The following is a 21,304-nucleotide window of genomic DNA, read 5'->3' on the forward strand; positions in this document are numbered from 1 at the left end:
CCTGGCACAGTATTTAATCCTTAAAATAACCTAATGAGGGAACTAAGGCTAAAATACGAGAATTGTTAGTTTGACTTGGGTCAGAAAAACTCAAAGAACAAGAGTCCAGGTGGACTTACCTCTTTACCACCCCAAATCAAAAATGAACCTTTCAAAAAACAAACAAACAAACAAAAAAAACCGTGCTGGGCACAAGGTAGGGACTCAATAAAATATAAAGAATAAATATTGAATAATTATTTTTACTGAGACCAAACTGAGCTCCAGTTCTACTTGGGTTTTCCCTAAAGCTCACAACACAGAAAGCTTTTGATATATAAAAGGCTATACTTAAAAAATTAAGAAAAGGACAGGCTGAAATTTAACTAGCGTACCAACTTGGATTTCCTTCTAAGAGGCTTCAAAGTGGAACCATGCATTTTATCTTGCTTTGCTGGTTCGTAAATAAATAAATCAATCTGTAGACTTCACATAAGTCAATTTTAAGTCAAATGTAATATAAGACTCTTCTACTCAACCTCTGTGGAAAACAAACAGCTTTTATTCTATTCACGGTAGTTCTAGATTGAAGTCCTAACAAGTTTTTCCATCCTGAAAAATTCCAAATTTCTTACAACTTACCCCTAATTTTGGGACTGCAGCTTAAGTATATGAGATTAAACACCATAAAAAGCTGCAAGACGCTCTTTTAAGGGAAGCGGAAACTGGTCAGAGAAACGCCTCCAATTTTCATCTCCAACTTGATTTTTAAATCCATGAAGGATCTGCAAAAAGTAAATAATCATTAAATAATCAGTAACAAAAGAGGAACTCGTATCTGCATAGCTTCTGAAATCAAACACTATTGATTATTCTAAAATTTTACCCATTTTAAAGTATTCTCAAACTTTTGTTGAAATCTGTATCATTCCATGTCTTGCCCAAAAGCACCTCACAGGATAGATACGCTGCACACTTCGCTTTGAGAAGGTCAGAATTCAGTTAAGTGTCCTAGCAAAAGAAGTACTCTAAGCAACTCTACCTAAATAGTAATGAGAAGCAAGAATAAAGGTATAGAATCCACCCAAGGGATTAAAATTTTTATGCCATATTTTCAAATGGAAAATATACAAAGCTTTGGGTTCATTGCTGCAACTATATAGTTCACTATTGAGGGGTGACTAGAATTAATCCAAGGGGGGCATTACTGAAACAGACAGGTTTAATCCTTGTTGTGACTACTAGACTGACTTTGTTCGACAGATTATATTATACTCCAATCTTAGTCGGTCATTTTTGAAAATATATCCTACTTTGCATGGGCCTCCCTGATGGCTAGGATGCTAAAGAATCTGCCTGCAATGCAAGAGACCAAGGTTTGATCCCTGGGTAGGGAAGATCCCCTGGAGAAGAGAATGGCAACCCACTCCAGTATTCCTGAAGAATTCCATGGACAGAGGAGCCTGGCAATAGGACAGGCTGCAAAGGGTCGGACACAACTGGGCAGCTAACAAACTACTTATTTAGTATAGCTGGGATAATGGGCCTACATGAATCAGTGGTACTGCTTGAGAAAACATTTTAAAAGTATGTGCTCTATTGATACAAGGTCACGACTGTATATCAAGAAAAGAAAGTCAACTTCTTTACCAAAACAAAGGTTACATAGTCTACCAACACTGACTCAAAGAGTCTAAGTCCCATATGAAATAAAAAGATAATTTATTTCCCAACTAGGACTGCAACAGTTACAAGATATGTATCGTAAAGACTTTTTAGTTACCTTACAGAACATGTCTCTCAGATCATCTTTTGGATTAATCCATGATGCGACAGCATCACAAAAAAATATAAAATCCTGTAACGAGCAAAAAATACACCTTATGTTGATACTATACTTGTCAAACACAAGACATGTAAACCTCAGAATATATACCAAGAGAATTCTAGGTTAAAAAAAAAAAATTTAACAGCTATGATAAGGAATTCTAAGTGATTTCTTAATGGTTGTCCTTAAGACTCCACCTTATCAAGGAATCTCTAATTCATACAGTTTATATTAGAATTTAGTACCTTCTTGTATTTCATTTTACATTACAGAACAAAACCCCAGTCTAATGTATACATCAGCTAAGACTGAAAGCACCAAATAAGCACCAGTTCAAAAAAACCTTCATTTATAGAATTAAAGAATTCTATAAATTCAGTAATTTTACAGTTTTGATTGGCTGAGAAATAATTTTAAGCTAGTTAAATATATATCAAATCAATTTTATTTAAAGTATATGAAAATTAATAGGCCTAAGTTTCAAGATCCGTCTTCAGGCAGAAATGTAAATGAAATGACCATTAAGTTAGAACAAAAATTATGCAGTTACCAACAGCACCTAATCCAACTCAACTCAGACAAACAAAAAAACTCCCAATGCTCAGACTGTTATTTAAAAGACAATCAGGTTATTCTGACTAAAAGAACAACATAATAGGTATATACTTGAAATACTTCACTTAAGTATTTTTCAGTCTCAACTATCTTACTGAAACAGTTCAACATACAAAATATTGCTGATGGTGTGAGATGTTGACTATTTTAAATTTTAGAGAACCTAAATTCAGAGAACCTCATTAACTCCAAAATTCACTAATACCAATATGTACATAAAACACATATTTACACAAATAAAATGCATGTGCCTAAAATCTATCGTGTACGTGGTTCAGTGCCTATTTTCTACACATCAATTAAAAAATGTTCAAAGCACCCATCTCTTAAAAGTGAAAGGTTTTCTTGAAAACCCTTGTTACACTTTCTTTTCCTTACAATTTGTATCTGTTGAGGAATGTGGGGCATTTACTCTAAAGCCCACAGCCTGTATTTTGTTGATTTCATACATTTGGTGTCAATCAACATGTTCCTTTACATTTTACGTGTAAGCTGGATCCAGAGGTTTGATCAGATTCACGTTTGGTATTGTTGCCAAATAATTCTTTAAATGCTAAAGATGTCTAAATATAATCTAAACTAGTATAGGAAACAAAATAAGGATAATAAATCAAAGTTAAAGCAGTTATAATGGTTGACTCAGTACTCTATTTTATTTACTGTATGGATGTGAGAGTTGGACTGTGAAGAAGGCTGAGCACCGAAGAATTGATGCTTTTGAACTGTGGTGTTGGAGAAGACTCTTGAGAGTCCCTTGGACTGCAAGGAGATCCAACCAGTCCATTCTGAAGATCAGCCCCGGGATTTCTTTGGAAGGAATGATGCTGAAGCTGAAACTCCAGTACTTTGGCCACCTCACATGAAGAGTTGACTCATCGGAAAAGACTCTGATGCTGGGAGGGATTGGGGGCAGGAGAAGGGACAACAGAGGATGAGATGGCTGGGTGGCATCACTTGACTCGATGGACCTGAGTCTGAGTGAACTCGGGAGTTGGTGATGGACAGGGAGGCCTGGCGTGCTGCGATTCATGGGGTTGCAGAGTTGGACACGACTGAGCGACTAAACTGAACTGAAGAGAAAGAGTATCCTCCTATTTAATCATTCTCTTAAGTATAGAGAGCCTCAAACTCAGGAAATTTGCATTCACTGTTTTAGGAAGCATTTACAAAGTAAATAAATGAGATCTAAAAGGATGAAAGAGCCTTTGGCTTCATTCAACTCAAGAATATAATTTTTATTCTTTCAATCTGTTATTATTATAAGCCACAACAGAAAAAAAGATTTAAAAAATAAAAATAGGTATTATCAATGCAAGGTATTAGGAAATATACATGGAAAACACGTTTCAGTATCTTCGTAATTATAGTTTAAAAAATACCTCCCCTCCTTTAAAGTTTAATAATTCAGAACATTAAAAATTAAAACCTTATGAACATCTTACTTGGATTACTCCACTGGGATTCACACTGATCATGGTACAAATCCCACGAAATGCTGAATCCTTTTCCTCATTGTCCCTTATGTTTCTCAGAGAGGTGCACCTATTAAATTATAGAATTGAGTTTAGCATTTAAGTAAAAAGTAGGTTCAACTACAATTCTAATGGACAGTATTTAATGGAATAAGCACCAGAGTAGAGATAATGTTTATATTCAAAGAATTTTCATAAAGCTTAAGCTTCTCATACTATATTATGTTAGGCCCATCTAGTCTTAATACAGTGAAAACCTTCAAATTCACAATTCTTACCAATAGATTGCATCTAAGTAATAACAACTGATTTTAATCTCCCATTTACACTATTAATTAGCTTGAGCTAAGGTAAATTATCAATTTTTAAAACTGTATTGACTTGTATTCCATTAAACACTACTAAAAATGACTTGAATTGAAAGACTGTCAGTTGAAAGCAGCAGAACATAGGATATACTGCCACAATAGAAACTATTACTATACAACTTATGGTGTAGATGTTCAATTTTTACATTAACAAGCAAATAAGATTTTTATACATAACAAATTTAAACATGTATTTCTTAATGCAATCCAAATTTTCAAATTAATTTTAAAAAGGAAACATAATGCAGAAACCTAAAATTTATAGAATTTGCATGCATCTTTATTTTACTGGTGGATATTTAAATGCTTTTTATGTATAATCAGGCTTTTTAACACAGCAAGCATGTGACAATCTTATCCCATGCATCAATTAGTCGTTAGCCACAACATAAAATAAATATACATGACGATGCTACTGAAAACCTCACAAACCCGATAGGACAAGATTAGTCACATGGTTGGCAATGATTAAGGATTGTGATTTTTGTAACCAACTGAAAATATATCTAAAAGTGAGATAGAAAGAGAAAGAAAGAGTGAAGAAAAATGAATTAAAAAAAAAAGATTGAATAATACACACCAGGGTCTTATAAACTGCTGTAGCATGGGGGCCACCTCTTGAGGACAAACGTAACCAAGACGACCAATTGTTATTGCTAAGGTAACGCAATCACGGTTATACACCACCAAACGCCAACCAAGACATGAGCAAATGAGGGGGAAGGAGAAAAAATAAAGAAAAAACAACAAATAACTCAGAAACAGAAACCAACAGAATTTGTGTATGATAATAAACATAAGATTTCACCAGTGCTGTTTATTACCACCCCCTACAATAAGGGGCAGCAACATATATGGCATACTCTTGGAAAAAGAAAAACAAAAGGAATTAAAAAAACTTTAAAGATTGAGAGAACACCAAAAACCATGATGAACTGCTTTTCTCGCTCAATCAAGTGTTATTCTGTTAATAAAAACAATGAGCGGATTAAATAGATTCTTCCTTTACAGTCAGTTAAAATTCCAGAGTTTAATAATGAAATCTAGTCCCCCCTCCAAGAAATAATAGTAAATGTAAATGATTACATTTCTGAACTGTCTATTCAAACATACTTCTCAGAAGTTAAAATCTTTCTCACTTCTTCATACTGCTTTTTAAAAGTGACTTTTATTCTTTGCAATTATCTAGGAATTTAATCAAAATTTTGGTATATTTTTGGTTTGTTTACCAACATTTCCAAAATAAGCTACTGGACCATTTCTTGCCTAACATCAAAATCAACTATCAAATTTTAGGTGTTACGGTACATACTGAATAAATGGATTGGAAAATTGCTGTGCTATGTCAAAATCCCATTCCAAAAAACCCTCTCTCTGATGGTAACAATTCTAATTTCAAGTCCTATTTGACAAAAAGAAAATTAAGTCCACTGTAATGGCATGTGATATGTGGACCAAAGGAACAAATATTTTGTCCTTGCTATGAAATGCACAGCACAAAATGATAGATAATAAAACACATGATTACAACATGCTAATATTTTATTTTTAAAAATCTGAAGTGGGAATCAATCAAATATAAATTTACCATCAAAATTCAGTTAAGTTCTTGAACTTACAAAGAGCTAAAACAAGTGCAACTCAGAACTGCATTCTGCAGTTCATAGGTACGTACATATAAATACATTTATACACAATGGGAAAAAAAATACAAACAGAAAACAAACCATGAGGTGCTTTAATGGTGTTCTCTCAAAAATTTACAGGTTAACCTTTCATAAAAAAAGGGTGGGGGAGGGGGGTAAAGAAAAATGTTTAAGGATTACTTGAAGCAAACTACACAGATAATACTAAAATCCAGCAGATTCATATGAAGCAAGAGAAAGAAAACCTATGTTCAAAAGACACAAACTATGCAACATTCTCATTAAACAGGCAAGTATGAACAATCCAATGAAACATGCGATAAAGCAGATGATGGTCCATTGAAAAAGTTCAGTGTAGGATATACTACTCAGGAAAAACCAAGTAACTGCAGACACTAGGGAACTGACTTTATGAAATATTAAGACAATGGTATTAATAATTAAGTTGCTAAAATCTACAGATATTACCCACAGACAATTTTATTTTAATAATTAATCTCTTCTCCTTTGGGTAAGGAATAAGAGAAGCATTTTCTGCAGTCACTTGCGATAAGAATAATCCAGTGAATCCCAAATGTATTTCTTAAGGGCACAAATTCAATCCATCAACTTGAAAGGCATTATCAACTACCTCTTGATTTACTTAGGGTAGATTCATACTTAGAATATAATCTTATAAATAAAGCCAATTTGTTCAAGGAACTATACAGCAAATTCACCAGCTGATATCCCACAAGAAACTTTAATATACATTACACTCAACATTTATTTGCAGTTATGCATTCACATTTAAAAATAAATAAGATTTTTAATGTTCAACAGTAATTTTATAATGGCAAGTGTTTCAGATCTGAATGTCATGTATAGGTACTGCATTCTAAAGAGATAAACACCTGACAAGATTTCATAACCATCCTACACATAGGTTTTTGAGCTTTTTAGCAGGAAAATCTAATCCACTTTAAGATACAAACAGTACCCATACAGCCAAACAGCCATATAACTGTTTTATAATTAAAAGACTTCCTTCCATACCAATAATCACATTAGGATATAAAAAACTTTCTACAGTTAAAAACCATAAAATTAAAATACCTTTGAAGATAAATTTATCTAGAAAAACTTATTTAAGTCTTTGTCCAGTATTTTGGTAAGGCATTCATTGGCTATGACTATACTGCTGCAGCTGTCTTAGTATATGAAGAAAAAGACATGCCTGATTGAAAACAGAATTCATACTTTAAAAAATTATTAGCAAAAAGGCAGAGCAAGAAGAAATCACCCTGCAATGTGTTCTATAGTATGGAAGGTATTCTTTAATATAAACATGCTCTCTATAAATGCAAAAGAGAAACAAGCCTTCTGAATAAAAATCCCACAAGATACTGCTCAAGTTCCCAATTAAAGTATACAACAAAATACAAAATACGTATGCCATTATTAACAGACTAACTACCACAATACAATCTATTTGGGGTTATATTTTTACATATTAAAAAATTCTCCCCAGCTAGCAGTTACTCTGAATTAATGAAAAATTCATATAGTTATCTGAGCTGGGGTCCACTTTAGGGAGTATTAAAACACTGTAGCAGAGGAAAAAGTGTTTTTTGGAAAGTTTCTGGAAACTGGCTATGGAATGAAGCTCAAACAGTTCATTTCATGACTGAGAATCCCAAACACCCATTAATTAATAAGCTGGGTTTCTAAAGCTAGCTTTGCTTTGGTTTCTCTACGCATCTTAACTTAAAATGACAAGGCAGATCGTTTTCTCTTCACCGTTAACAGTTCAGTCGTATGGTACCTGTATTCTCTAACAACGTCTTTGGTGTGTTGGGTCTGTTAATGATTTCTACAAGCTGGTGCAACACCATAGGAATGTAAGGCTGCATCTCTATACCTAGATCATCCCCGAGAGAGAAAACAAAAAAAGAAACATTTCATTGTTAAAATATCAATGGAAAATATGCTGCCCCCTTTACTGTGATATGTTATATATTTACATAGGTAAAGCTCATTAGAAAAAGGCAACTACAAAAATATTAAGTTATCTAAAAATTGTTATGGGGGGGGTTCGGAAATCTTACCCATTTGAATGGAGATCTCTCCAATTGCCCATGTGGCATTATTGCAGACTGAAATGAATTCTGGATTAAGGTTGGTTCCCAATATTGGCATGAAATCAGCTAGGTTAAAAAAAAAAAAAAAAAAAGCTTTAGTTTTGTGCTTTAAAGGAAATCTACCAGATGGAAACTGAAACCTAGGCAAAATATAACCTTTAAAAAAACAAAGTGTTGGCAATAATTATCTTAAGAAAATGAAGGAGGAAATATCTAGCCACTGAACTTTCATGTGAAGTAGCCCCAGTTTGGTTTCATTTTAAGTATCATTAAAAAGAGTTGGTCAGAGTAATTTCTCTTGGCATCAGACAGAAATTTAACTTTAAATATTTCACTTTAAAAGTGAAAATATGATACAACAGGACCTTCTTCAAAGCTGGTTTTTCACACACAAAGAATTTTTTATATCAATGATTTTGGTTTTTATTGTAACATTTACTCTAATGTCAGATTGTGGTCTCTGAATATCATCTTCCGTTTAAAAGGAAAAATGGAATGTTAGGAGTTCATGCTGACACTCAAATAACTAACACAAACAAAAACTAAACTCTTGAAATATAATACAGGACTTGTGCAAGATGCTGGAAATCAGTTCGTTCCCTTCAAAACTGGTAAATAAAGATAAAAGAAACAAGCAATAATCCTGCCTGTTCTATATGAACAAAGTCAGGCACTCAGTCATGTTTAAATCTTTGCGACCCTATGGACTATAGCCTGCCAGACTCCTCTGTCCATAGGATTTTTCAGACAAGAATGCTGGAGTAGGTTGCCATTCCCTTCTCCAGGGGATCTTCCCCACACGAGGACTGAAGCTGGGTCTCCTGCATTACTGGTAGATTCTTTACTGTTTGAGCCACCTATGGGCAATAATTTATTGATATGGGAATATCTCTACGTTAAGTATTCTCTCTACTGAATGAAGACTTAGAATATCATTTTTTAATCCCTAATAAACCAGTTGATTTCACAATTTCTCCGTCTCAGCAATACTGATAATCTGGGTCAGATTATTCTATTGTAAGGGGCTGTCTCATGTATTATAGGATATTTAGAAACATCGTTCGCCCCTACCCACCAGACACCAGTAACACCTCCCCTGTGTAACAGTGTCTCCAGATATTGCCAAATTACTCTTGAGAAAACTAACCTAGAAAATAATCCAGTTTGTAACATTAAAAACAGAAAACAATCAGACATTGTGTATCTCTTGAAGAAGGTACCTGACCTATAAAGTCTCAAAAAAAAAAAAAAATCTTTTTGTACAAATTTAAACTCAAAAACTTCAATCAGGGGGAAAGTATCTGCAGAACAAGGTCTTCCCTAAAGCAATAATTCACCACAGTTTCATTTAGAGTAGGTAGGCTTAAACTTGATGCCTTACTTTAATACATCATAATTAATGTTATTATTCAAGTTCAGAAACACATTACTGAAAAATACAACTGGCAATTGAGTGAAGGTCAAAAGATAAAACCTTTGGGTTCTAAAATAAGTTCGGTTCTGGGGGATGTAGTCTACCACAGTATGACTACAGTTGAGTGAGTGAGTGTGTGTGTGTGTGTGTGTGTGTGTGTGTGTGCGTGTGTGTGCGTGTGTGTGCGTGCGTGTGCGCGCGCAGTCACTCAGTCATGTCCAGCTCTTCATGACCCCACGGACTGTGTGGACACCAGGCTCCTCTGTCTATGAGATTTTCCTGGAAAGAATACTGGAGTGGGTTGCCATTTCCTCCTCCATGGAATCTTCCGAATCCAGGGATAGAACCTGTGTTTCCTACCAACAGCCTCTGCACTGGCAAGTAAATTCTTTACCACTGAGCCACCTGGGAAGTTCACAGTTAACAATACTGTATTGTTTATTTGAAAGTTGCTAAGATAGTAGATCTTAAAAGTTCTCAATCCACACACAAGTCTTGACATATGTCAATTACATCCTAAAAAAAAAACAAAACTGGAGGGGGGCCTCCCAAAGCACACTGTATCAAACGAAAAAAAAAATTAAAATGAATATTTTAAACCAAGATTAAATGATCGGATACGGAAATGAAGAAAAGTAACCAAAATTTGATTTAATCTATGGGTCTGACAGTAATTCAGGTTACATTATTCAAGCAATTGCTTATTATCTTCACAAAAGGCTAAGACAAACACTACGCCACTAAAACAGGGGAAAAAAAATTTCATTTACTTTTAAGAAAACTGAAATTTCCTATAGTTTATGCTGATTTATCATGAGAAAACCTGATTATATTATTATTTCTGGGTACCTCTACCAATAAGAAAGAGGCCATTTAAGAAGTATCTATGAACTATCTCTAAAGCAATACTTTTCCAACTTTTCTTCAACATGAACACCTAATAAGCCACTGAAATGATGGTGAATTCAAGGAAACAAGAGAATAGGGGTTTCCAAACCACTTGCTTCAATCAGAGTAGATTTAACCAGTAAAATGTACATTAATACATGTCAGGATTTCATTAGACTTCAGTTTAATAATAAAAACCACAGCTGATGAAAAATAATGTTAAAAACCACATCACAGCAATAGAAAATATTCATACCTATACAAGGTTTAACATGCTGAAAGCAAGCTTTTGTCAGGTCACCTAGTAGGGCGAAGGAACTCTGTCGAACCTCTGGCATTTTATCCTGCAAGAAAGCAGCAGAAATTAATCCCAACCTGACACAGAGAACCAAAAGTTTCTCGTTTTAATTCAGTAAATCTCACCTGCATGCACTGATACATTAGTGTTAGAATGTTACTTCGTGCTACCAGCTGTTCAATGTTGCCTCCAAGTCCTTCAGCCAGGCCACTGAGTAAATCAAGGGCCACTATCATAAAATCTTTATCTGGCGCCTCATATTGATCCGGTTGAGCATTGTTCAGCTGGAATTACACACAATTTTTTGAAAACTTACTTTAAAGCAATTACTGAAAAAGTTTTTATGCATTATGCCTATCCTTAGAAAAATGTTTCTGATGCCAAGAAGGGAGAGATATAAAAAACTTTTTTAAATACCATGGCTTGTGCAAGAGTCTTCTGTACTAGGTTTACACAACGCTGATACACAGGTTCACAGTACGGAAGGAAGCCAGACTGCAGAGCTGTGGCAACTGAAGATAGGCACTGGAAAGGATAAAGTAGATGCATGTAACATTTCCAGGTATAATTAAGATTATGATAAATGCTTGAAAGCATACTCAATAAAATCCTGGTCATTTCTACTCTTCTGTAGTATAGCAATTTTATCTTTTCAAACCTCTCTTTTGGATGCGGTTGTTGTTGCTAAGTTTACTAGCTGGTCAAGGGAGGTTTCCTCAGAAAAAAAAGTTAAGGTTTCTATAATGAACATTATCTTTCAGGAACAAATTTCAGTATTAAGTATTCCTAGTTTTTTTCCTCAAATATGAGAGATTTATTTAGCTTCCCATCTTGGTCAATAATGTGGGTAGATCTCAGAATGTGGGCACATTCTGAGCCTTGCCTGGAAATAAATATATTTAGCTATAATTATTCTTTTTATTCTGTTGGGCCCAGAATGAGCCATTGTTCTTTGTCACAGAAATTTTTACTTTGTTGGGTAGGGACCATTCAAGGCAGAAGTGATGACCCCTGAAATAACAGGGGAGACTAGAATGACTGATATGGCTCTATCAAAATCAATTCATCCAGATTTAAGTTGCCACATCTGAGTGTGTGTTCAGTTATTTGAATAGCATATAAACTTGGCGGGGGAGGTGTTTAAAAAAAAGTATTTAAATACATGAAAAAACTTCAAACTATATAAAAAAGGTGTCGATGCTACTTCACATGTATATGAGTATATATATGCAGAAACGATAAAAGAATCTAAGCTATATCAATTATGACATGGCTGTATATCTACATAAAGAAATACAGTTAAGTAGAAATATATATATATATACTTATATGGAAAGATCTCCAAGGATAATTTACTATCAAGTACAACAGGTTAGAAAACATAAATTCAATAGTTTGTCCCTGGTGGCTCAGCGGTAAAGAATCCGCCTGCAATGCTGAGACAAGGTTCAATGCCTGGATTGGGAAGATCCCCTGGAGAAGGACATGGCCACCGACTTCAGCATTCTTGCCAGGAAAATCCCACAGTGGTAAGAGGTACCTGGTGGGCTACCCTACATGCAGCGGCAGAGTTGGACATGATGGAAGAGATGGAGCACACAGGTCAAGTTATATGGAGCTGCATGTTTATTCAGCATTTTAACAGAAATGGTTCAGAATGTAAATTAACACTTATTACATATAGTCATTATAGGTCTGAATATGTGTTTTTTTTGATGAAAAACAGGTTAACTAACTGTTGCCAGCTTAGCATACCTCTGGAGAAGGGAATGAATACCCACTCTAGTATCCCTGCCTGGGGAATTTCACGGACAGAGGAGCCTGGAAGGCTACAGTCCATGGGGCTGCAGAGTCTGATGCAGCTGAGTGACGAACACACATACGCATGGTCAACAGCATACCTCAAGTAAAGGGAAGAGGTCTTTATCTTCATCCTTTAACATGTTCCATTTCTGGATCAGTGGAGGCATTAGCATCTGGATATATTCCTAAATTACAATGACGAAAAACACAGAAAGCTCCACTATCATATGTAAACAAGTCCACACTAAGTCTATGAAAACTAAAATCCATTTAGAATAATTGTATAAAATTTTTACGGAAAGAATTTTAAGACTTATTCTTTGAATTTTTTTAGTTCCATGACCTGTGATACGTAATATGACTTGCTGTTCAGTAGGTTATAAATGACAGATAAATTTATTAAAGACATTGTAGAAAAAGATTCATAATCATTTAAATGTTCTTACTAAGAAAGAATCCCTGCAATCAAATCAATAAACAGTCATCATGTAAACTGGAACATAGATTCCAAGTAGTCTAATCTAAGATATTAGAAACCCCCTACCAAACAAAACCAAAACAACCATCAAAGCAAACCCACAAACAAGTGTCCTGCACCAAGTGTTAAGCATAACCTATAAACACAGACTATTTCTTAAGATGTTTTACAGGGTAATCATAAACAAGAAGTCTATTCTTCAGCAGGGGATTTCAAGCTATATTAAAATTCAAATATTAAATCCCATTTAAACAAATCAGATTCACCCATCTCTTCTATTCTTAACTCTGAAATCCAGAGTATAAAACGTTTATCCCCTTTCCTTTTGTCACTCTAAAATGTGTTGGTATATTCATGTGATAAAGCTGCCCTAATTTTCACACCCTGCACGTATTTCTTTTTTTTAATATTATTTAAAAGTAAGTACACTTGCTATCTTTTTCAGCCCTATATTCTTAAAGCCACAAACACTAAGTGTTCACACCTCCCTAAACATTTTTCAAATATATGACATATTGAGTATAACTATGCTTTATATTTGATTTTTCTCATAATGGTTCATCACAGATACTTACAGGTTTGTTTAAGTGATGTCCTACTGAGTCTGCTAAAGTTCCTATGGCATCATAAAGAATGAGCAAGTTCTTATGCTGGTATTTACTAAATGCGAAGACCAAGGTATCAAGTATATAAGCAAGGTAAGGAACAAGTTCTGTACAAGCCTCCTCTTCAAGGGTAGCAAAGGCACTATAATTTAAAAAGGGAGAGAGATTACTCTTGTAGAAAAGAAACAGTTCACAACAGAGACAAGAAATTAAGTATAGAGTTTAAGGAATACTTATTTACACGCACATCTCCCTACCTCACCACACCAGACACTTATTTTTATCATTTCCTTCCCATTCCTTACCACTTATTTCAAAGAGATTGTATCTGCTTAACTACAATGGTAAAGTCGAAAACTGCTGGTTCAATCAAAAGTTTATTTGGTGTTTACTACTTATTTAGTGACTGAGGGCTGGGGACAAAGCAACGAACAAAACAATGTCCCCTTTCTCAGGGAGTTTACATTTTACTGATGTTCCAGACTAATGACACCAGAATTAAAACTATTAAAACTTACATTACCATATGTAACATAGATAGCCAACAGGAATTTGCTGTTTGTTTCAGGAAACTCAAATAGGGGTTCTGCATCAACCTAGACAGATGGGATGGGGCAGGAGATGGGAGGGAGGTTCAAAAGGGAGGGGATGTATATTCCTATGGCTGATTCATGTTGAGGTTTGACAGAAAACAACAAAATTTTGTAAAGCAATTATCCTTCAATAAAGAAATAAATTAAAAAAATAACAAAAAAACTCTTCAACCTTCATTTGCATACGAAGCGCCACAAAAAGATAGAAGCAGCTTTAACAGTGAGTTTGAGATGTCTGAGAACACAGCAGTATCATGGTCTCTCAAATGCTTCTCTTAGTGGGAGAGGGAATGAGGTGCTGGCAGCCACAACTTTTCAACTGCAAGAATAAATTCCAAAGTATCTAATACACGGCATGGTAATGACAGTTAATACAGCACTGAGTACTCAGAAGCTGCTGAGTTACCTGTGTTAATCGTGGTGAGTGTTCTACCGTATTTATGTGTATCAAATCAACATGTTGTATACTTTGAGTATTGCAATTATGTTTGTCAATTTTTCCTCAGTGAAGTTTAAAATTTTTTCTCTAAGCCCTATACTATACATGAGAATGCACAAAGCATTTGTTATTAGAAATTTGTTTACTTGTAGCTTATTTGTTAGGACAAATACACAAGAAAGGAACAAACTCTAGGGTCTCAGGGCAATTACTTCAACTTATACCTAAATTTTTCTTGACTTTAAGGTGTATCTGGCCCTTCATTTTTGAAATTAAGGTTACAGTAATCTCTCCTAGCCAGACAGGAATTTCCTAAAATGATAGGCTTAAGCCATTTGTTAATTAAAGTCTAGTTCATTAACACTGAACTATATTTCTTTCATGACACTTTCCATAATTATATACTTACTAGCCTATAAATTTTAAGATGGCAGAGACTATACACATAATATTTTATATATGTCTAACAATTAGTAAAAAACCTTGCAGAATGAAACATCTACCAGAAACCAAATATAATGTGTACCCTCCCTTCCCTTGGAAAAAAAAAAAACTGGTGCTATTAATCACCAAAGCTCCCTTGTTTAACTTTCATATCATTATGAATTTGAACTCTTTCAAATCTGGTAGAGTCTACCTACACTTAAACTTACTTTGCTCTCTTTCAGCAGCTATTTCTTCCTTATTAACAAAGTAAACAGTAGGAGCAATTCTACTTGAAAAATTAAGAACTATAAACATAAATGGCAAGCGTTTTTAGAACATGAAGATTTCTTCCAGAAAACGGAAATATTCATAGTAATGAAACCACTGATCTGATGAACAGACAACCCCAAATGCAACTGACAGAAGTGGTTACTGGAGCTGAACCACTGTGGCAGATGGGTGGTCACTGCGGGACTTCCTGAGGAGTTATGGAGCTGACTGTAGACTAAAAAAAGTCAATCCTGCTCAAACTTTTCTATTTCTCCAAGAATAGCACTCTTGCCACAACCACTCCAAATATCTGTGGGAATGAGGGTGAAAGATAATGCTAATGTTATAGGCAGTGAGGAAAAAAAAAAAAAAATTGAAGAAAATAGCAAATATAAATCTCTAGTTAAGAGTCTCACTTGGTTTTGCAAAACCATCAGCTGGAAGATACGGATAACAAAAAAAATCCCATTAATAGTTTAATATCAACATTTCATCATAGGCTTGAAAATTAGTTTCTCCCTGAAATCCGCACACTCCCTTCTCCCACCATGAACAATTTGTTATGAATTTGTCCTACCTGCAGGCAGCTTCTTGTACTCTCTTGTTGCTATCCAGGATACGTTTTAGCAGTTCTGTCATTAATGGCTTCAGGTACGTGTCTGGGGGCTGGCTGACTACCCAGTGTGCATAGCGGCTAAGAGTCCAGCACGTTATGGAACGCACAAGAGCCTTTTTATCAGAGAGGCACTGAATAAGGTGAGGAATGAGCTCAGGTAGGTATGGAATCATGCCTTGCATGCAACCTAGGAAAAAAACCCCAAATACTTCAGGAAGTGCTCAAACTTGGTTAAAATTATTTAAGTTAAATATTAAACTGATAGATGCAGCAATGAAAAATATTTAATAATTTCTATTCTAATAAGTATATTTAATAATGTTTCAAAAGTTTTAAATAACTGAAATGAGAGCTAACTGCTCTTAAGTATCTTCTAGTAGGGTTCATTGTTCAGTCACTCCCTTGTGTCTGACTCTGTGACCCCATGGACTGCAGCACACCAGGCTTCCCTATGTTCCTAGTAGGGATAGGAAAGCTCATTTTACTTCTGCTACAGAAATTATGCAAAATGCTTCAATTTCTTATAGATAGATATTTACAGCTAGGAAAGAATAATAATTCTTTCTAGGGTCAGTGACACTTGACTTACATTCCTTACACCTACATATGAAGTTATTTTTCTAGCAACAGGGATGTTTCTGAGATCAGGACCCTCTCATTCTGTTCTCTTCACGACAACAAAAGCATTTGCAAAATATCTGGCTGGGGCTGTAAGTCACTCTATGGTTGTTTAATAACAATTAACTAGCTCAAAAGTACAAACTCATTCTAAGATGGCTTTTAGACCTCAAATATCCTTTTTAAGGTTAATACGGATCACAGTCTTATCTACCGAAACAGTCTTATCTTACTAGGAACACAAATCAGTAAACAAAGTATGTGAATCATTTCTGCTTAATTAAAGTAGCCATGTCACATTAGCACCTGAGGACTTGACAGTTTTAAGTTTGACTCAGACTTACCTTCAGCAATTGCTCCTAAAACCAAGATGCCTGATTCTTTAACAACCCATTCATGATGAAAAAGTAATTCTTTCAAAAGGGGCAAAATATGTGGCAAAAGTTCATCACGATATACATTTGCAAGAACATCTAGGGCGGCTGCAGAACATTTTCCTAAGGAAATATTTAATTCAAAAATGTTATATTAACTTCTACTATCATTCAGTTATATAACTATAAATCTATCTATATGTAGATAAAATTTGTACATTTTTACCTCTACGAAGTTTTAAAGAATTCAATTAAATAGGAGGTAATCACAAGAAAAAAAAAAATTCTATTGACCAAAACACTTTATGACCAAGAATCAATAAACTAATCATGAAAATATTTTGTATATGACTACCATTTTTAAAAAAAATAAAGCTGTTACACTGGGCAGAAATAACACTTTACTCATCAATAAGGATCTTAGTTAAACTGTATGGTAGTTTCACTCATAAATATTACACTGCCATGAAACAAAATGAAATCTTTAAGTACTAATACAGAATGAGTTGTATGATGTGCAGAAAAGAATTAGCAAAGTATACACAATCTGATTTCACTTCTGGAAAATCAGCTTCTCCTCCAGAAAAGAAGATGCAGGCATACCTCAAATACTACAGGCTCAATTCTAGATCACTGCAATGAAGTGAGTAAAATCAAACTTTTTGTTTCCAAGTACGTATAAAAGTTATGCTCAAGTTATAGTGTTATTTATACTAAGTGTGCAATAGTCTTATGTCTAAAAAAACCAGGTATATACTTTACCGATACACACTTTATACCTAAAAAAATGCTAACCATTATCTGCAGTTTTAACATTGCTTCCTTGCTAAGCGTAATCATTTCTAAATTTTACTTAAAGTAAGAGATATGCAACTCTTCCCTTCACTTGAACATTCAAGAGGACACTGAAAGGTTATTAACTGGTCTAATTTCAACAGTGCTGTGTCTCAGAGGAACAGGGAGGCCCAAGTAGAGGGGGAGAGATGGGGAATCGCCTGTGGACAGAGCAGTCAGAACACATAAAACATACATACAGTTCTCTGTCTTATGAGCACAGTCCATGGAGTCCCAAAACAATTATAACAGTTAACATCACAGACCACAGATGACACACTGTCATAACAAATATAATAACAAAACAGTTTGAATTCTTATTCCAAGAATTACCAAAATGTGACAGAGATACAAAGGCGAGCAAATGCTACTGGAAAAATGGCACCAACAGACTTGATCAATGCAGGGTTGCTACAAACTTCACTTTATAAAAAAAAATGCATTATCTATGAAGTGTAAGAAAAAACTGTAGCAGACTGGTTCCAAATCGGGAAAGGAGAACATTAAGGCTGTATATTGTCACCCTGCTTATTTAACTTATATGCAGAGCACATCATGCAAAATGCTGGACTGGACAAAGCACAAGCTGGAATCAAGATTGCTGGGTTTGAAATATCAATAACCTCAGATATGCAGACTACACCACCTTAATGGCAGAAAGCAAAGAACTAAAGAGCATCTTGACCAAAGTGAAAGAGGAGAGTGAAGAAGCTGGCTTAAAACTCAACAATCAGAAAACAAAGATCATGGCATCTGGTCCCATCAATTCATGGCAAATAGATGGGGAAACAGTGGAAACAGTGACAAACTTTATTTTGGGGGGCTCCAAAATCACTGCAGATGGTGACTGCAGCCATGAAATTCAAAGACGCTTGCTCCTAGGAAGAAAAGTTATGTCCAATCAAGATAGCATATTAAAAGGTAGAGACATTACTTAGCCAACGAAGTCCATCTAGTCAAAGCTATGGTTTTTCCAGTGGTCATGTATGGATGTGAGAGTTGGGCTATAAAGAAAGCTGAGCGCTGAAGAATTGATGCTTTTGAACTGTGGTGTTGGAGAAGACTCTTGAGAGTGCCTTGGACTGCAAGAAGATCCAACCAGTCCATCCTAAAGGAGATCAGACCTGAATATTCATTCACTCTAATCCTTTGGCCACCTGATGCCAAGAACTGACTCATTTGAAAAGACCCTGATGCTGGGAAAGATTGAAGGTGGGAGAAGGGGATGACAGGGGATGAGATGGTTGGATGGCATCACCAACTCGATGGACATGAGTTAGTAAACTCTGGGAGTTGGTGATGGACAGGGAGGCCTGGCGTGCTGCAGTCCATGGGGTCTCAAAGAGTCAGACACCACTGAGTGACTGAACTCATGAAGAGTAAGAAAGCAAAGCGTGACAGACTAAGGTAAGCCTGTAGGTGTTTATGGAAAAACATACAGATGAGTGAAAAGAAGTCCCTCCCCAATGCAACATACATTATTACTTTTTCAGTTATCTACATTAAATCTTAATTCATCCTCCCCCTACCCTTACAGTTGGTATACAACGGGAAGTAATTTGTGATAGTAATGAAGACCTTGGGTTTTCCTGTTCTGTAACATATGGGTTCCAGAACTACTTGTGCCACCAGAACTAGCTATGCTAACCTTGGGCAAGTTTCTCTTTTTGCAGTATCTTTGCCTGCCTAAGGCTGTTGAAAAGACTACACGTGATATGCATACAAAGCCCTTGGCTTAGGGCTGGGCACATTGGTCACTCTAAGGAATTGTTAGTTACAGGGAACTAAATGGGAGTAACCAGCAGTATTCCAAATGAATGACACAGTTAATGACGATCATTTACGTCCTTAACCATGCCATCAGTTATTAGAAATCTCAGTCTTCTGAATCACAGAGTGGTTCTTAACTGGTGGTGACTTTGTGTCCCAGGGACCATCTGGGAATATCTCAAGACACTGCTGCTTGTCGCAATTGTGTGTGTATTCTCCCTCTAATCTCCTGCGCTACTGCCATCTACTGGAGAGAGATCAGGGATGCTGCTCAGAATCCTGTAATGGGCAGGGCAAGCCCACAACAAAGAATCAGTGGCCCAAAACACACAATGTGCTGTGAACTACAGAAGTAAAGATTTAAAAACCAGCAACCAAGCAAAACCGAAACACAGGTGTCGAGGTTCTCCACAGAGTTATCTAATTAGTGTGTGGCCCACAACACAGGCTGAACAGATGATATGGATTTGTAGCTAATATCGAAAACAGAAATTTTAAAAAGCCTATTTGGAAGTCTGGATGAGAAAGGGATTTACATTATCTTAGAAATATGCATGATAATCAACCAATCCTCATGCAAATTATGACATACAAAAAAATAAGTTACGAAAACAGGAAAAGCCACGGCCAATGTTCCTATTTCGTATGTATTTTGCATCAAACATACATTTTGCATCCAACAAAACACATTTCCTATACATTTTGTATCCAACAAAACACTCTGAGAAGGAATATCATGACAAGCAAATGAAGAACAGATCCATCAGGAAGAAACAAAACAAAGCCACAGTAAGATCATTACTTCACACCCAGAAGAAGACACTCAAAAATTATTGGTAAACATGTGGAGAACCTGTAGCCCTTAAGACACTGCTGGGGGAAAGCAAACGGCAAAGTAAGTGTGAAAAACAGTCTGGCAGTACCTCAAAATATTGAACATAAAAGTTTCCATGCGATCCAGTAATCCTATTCCTGGGTATATGCCCAAGAGAACTGAAAACCTAGGACCACATACACCTTACGTTCACTGTTCACAGCACAACTACTGACAGCGGCCAAAGAGGGGAAAGAAAACGTCCATCTGCTAACGAACAGGTCAATCAGTCACAAAGGCCACTTTTGTATGATTCCACTTATAGAAAATGTCCAGAGGAGCTCAGAATATGGGAGTGACTACTAAGCATGTAGTTTCTCTTAGGGTGACAAAAATGTGTCAAAATTTACTGAGATGATGGTTGCACAACTCTGTGAATACACGGAAAACCACTAAATTGTATTCTTTTGTATGGTTAAGTGAACCGTGTATGAGGGCACTGTAGGATGTGAGTTATTTCTCAACTAAACTGTTATCCAAGCAGGCGACTGTGCTGCTCTGACTTACTTAGATTCCAGTCAGAAATCGTGTCATCGTCATCAATTTCATCGTCGTCGTCGTCCTCCTCTTCAATCCCATCTTCATCATGCTGCTGAGCCACTGTCCTTGATCGATGAAACCGTGGCCTTATATCTTGCTCACTATCAGGAATTGTTTCATCTTCTTCAACATCACCCTGTGTATTTTTTAAAAGGAAAATTCTGGTTATATTCATGTAAGCTAATAGTATGTATATGGGTAAAAGAATGAGAATATTCACAGAGAGCATGACATATGATTCTGAAATATGGCTGATGCTTGAACAGTATGGGTTTGACCTGCAGGCCGACAGATAGCATGACATGATTCTGAAATACAGTTGATGCTTGAACAATATGGGCGTGAACTGCATGTCCAGTTCAAACAGGATGCAGATTTCTCTCCAGTAAATGAAGTATTAGATGACTACATAATCTGTGGTTGAATTTGCAGATAT

At 35.6% G+C, this 21,304-nt stretch overlaps 1 protein-coding gene across 1 annotated transcript in view; it reads right to left on the reverse strand.

The window, feature by feature from the left end:
• TNPO1 (transportin 1) overlaps window positions 1-21,304 on the reverse strand; it is an 83,831-nt gene that overhangs the window by 1,022 nt on the left and 61,505 nt on the right. Inside the window, exons 11-24 of the mRNA XM_052659008.1 lie at window positions 20,836-21,004; window positions 16,821-16,973; window positions 15,820-16,045; window positions 13,485-13,656; window positions 12,530-12,616; window positions 11,046-11,153; window positions 10,754-10,912; window positions 10,587-10,674; window positions 7,996-8,094; window positions 7,713-7,808; window positions 4,843-4,918; window positions 3,865-3,964; window positions 1,763-1,837; window positions 622-764 (exon numbers count right to left, since the gene is read on the reverse strand). Of these exons, the coding sequence (XP_052514968.1) occupies window positions 657-764; window positions 1,763-1,837; window positions 3,865-3,964; window positions 4,843-4,918; window positions 7,713-7,808; window positions 7,996-8,094; window positions 10,587-10,674; window positions 10,754-10,912; window positions 11,046-11,153; window positions 12,530-12,616; window positions 13,485-13,656; window positions 15,820-16,045; window positions 16,821-16,973; window positions 20,836-21,004 (1,716 nt within the window). The 3' untranslated portion in view covers window positions 622-656. The remainder of the gene's footprint in view (window positions 1-621; window positions 765-1,762; window positions 1,838-3,864; window positions 3,965-4,842; window positions 4,919-7,712; window positions 7,809-7,995; window positions 8,095-10,586; window positions 10,675-10,753; window positions 10,913-11,045; window positions 11,154-12,529; window positions 12,617-13,484; window positions 13,657-15,819; window positions 16,046-16,820; window positions 16,974-20,835; window positions 21,005-21,304) is intronic.

Source organism: Budorcas taxicolor, chromosome 20 (assembly GCF_023091745.1).
Source record: "Budorcas taxicolor isolate Tak-1 chromosome 20, Takin1.1, whole genome shotgun sequence".
Taxonomy (NCBI): Eukaryota; Metazoa; Chordata; class Mammalia; order Artiodactyla; family Bovidae; genus Budorcas; species Budorcas taxicolor.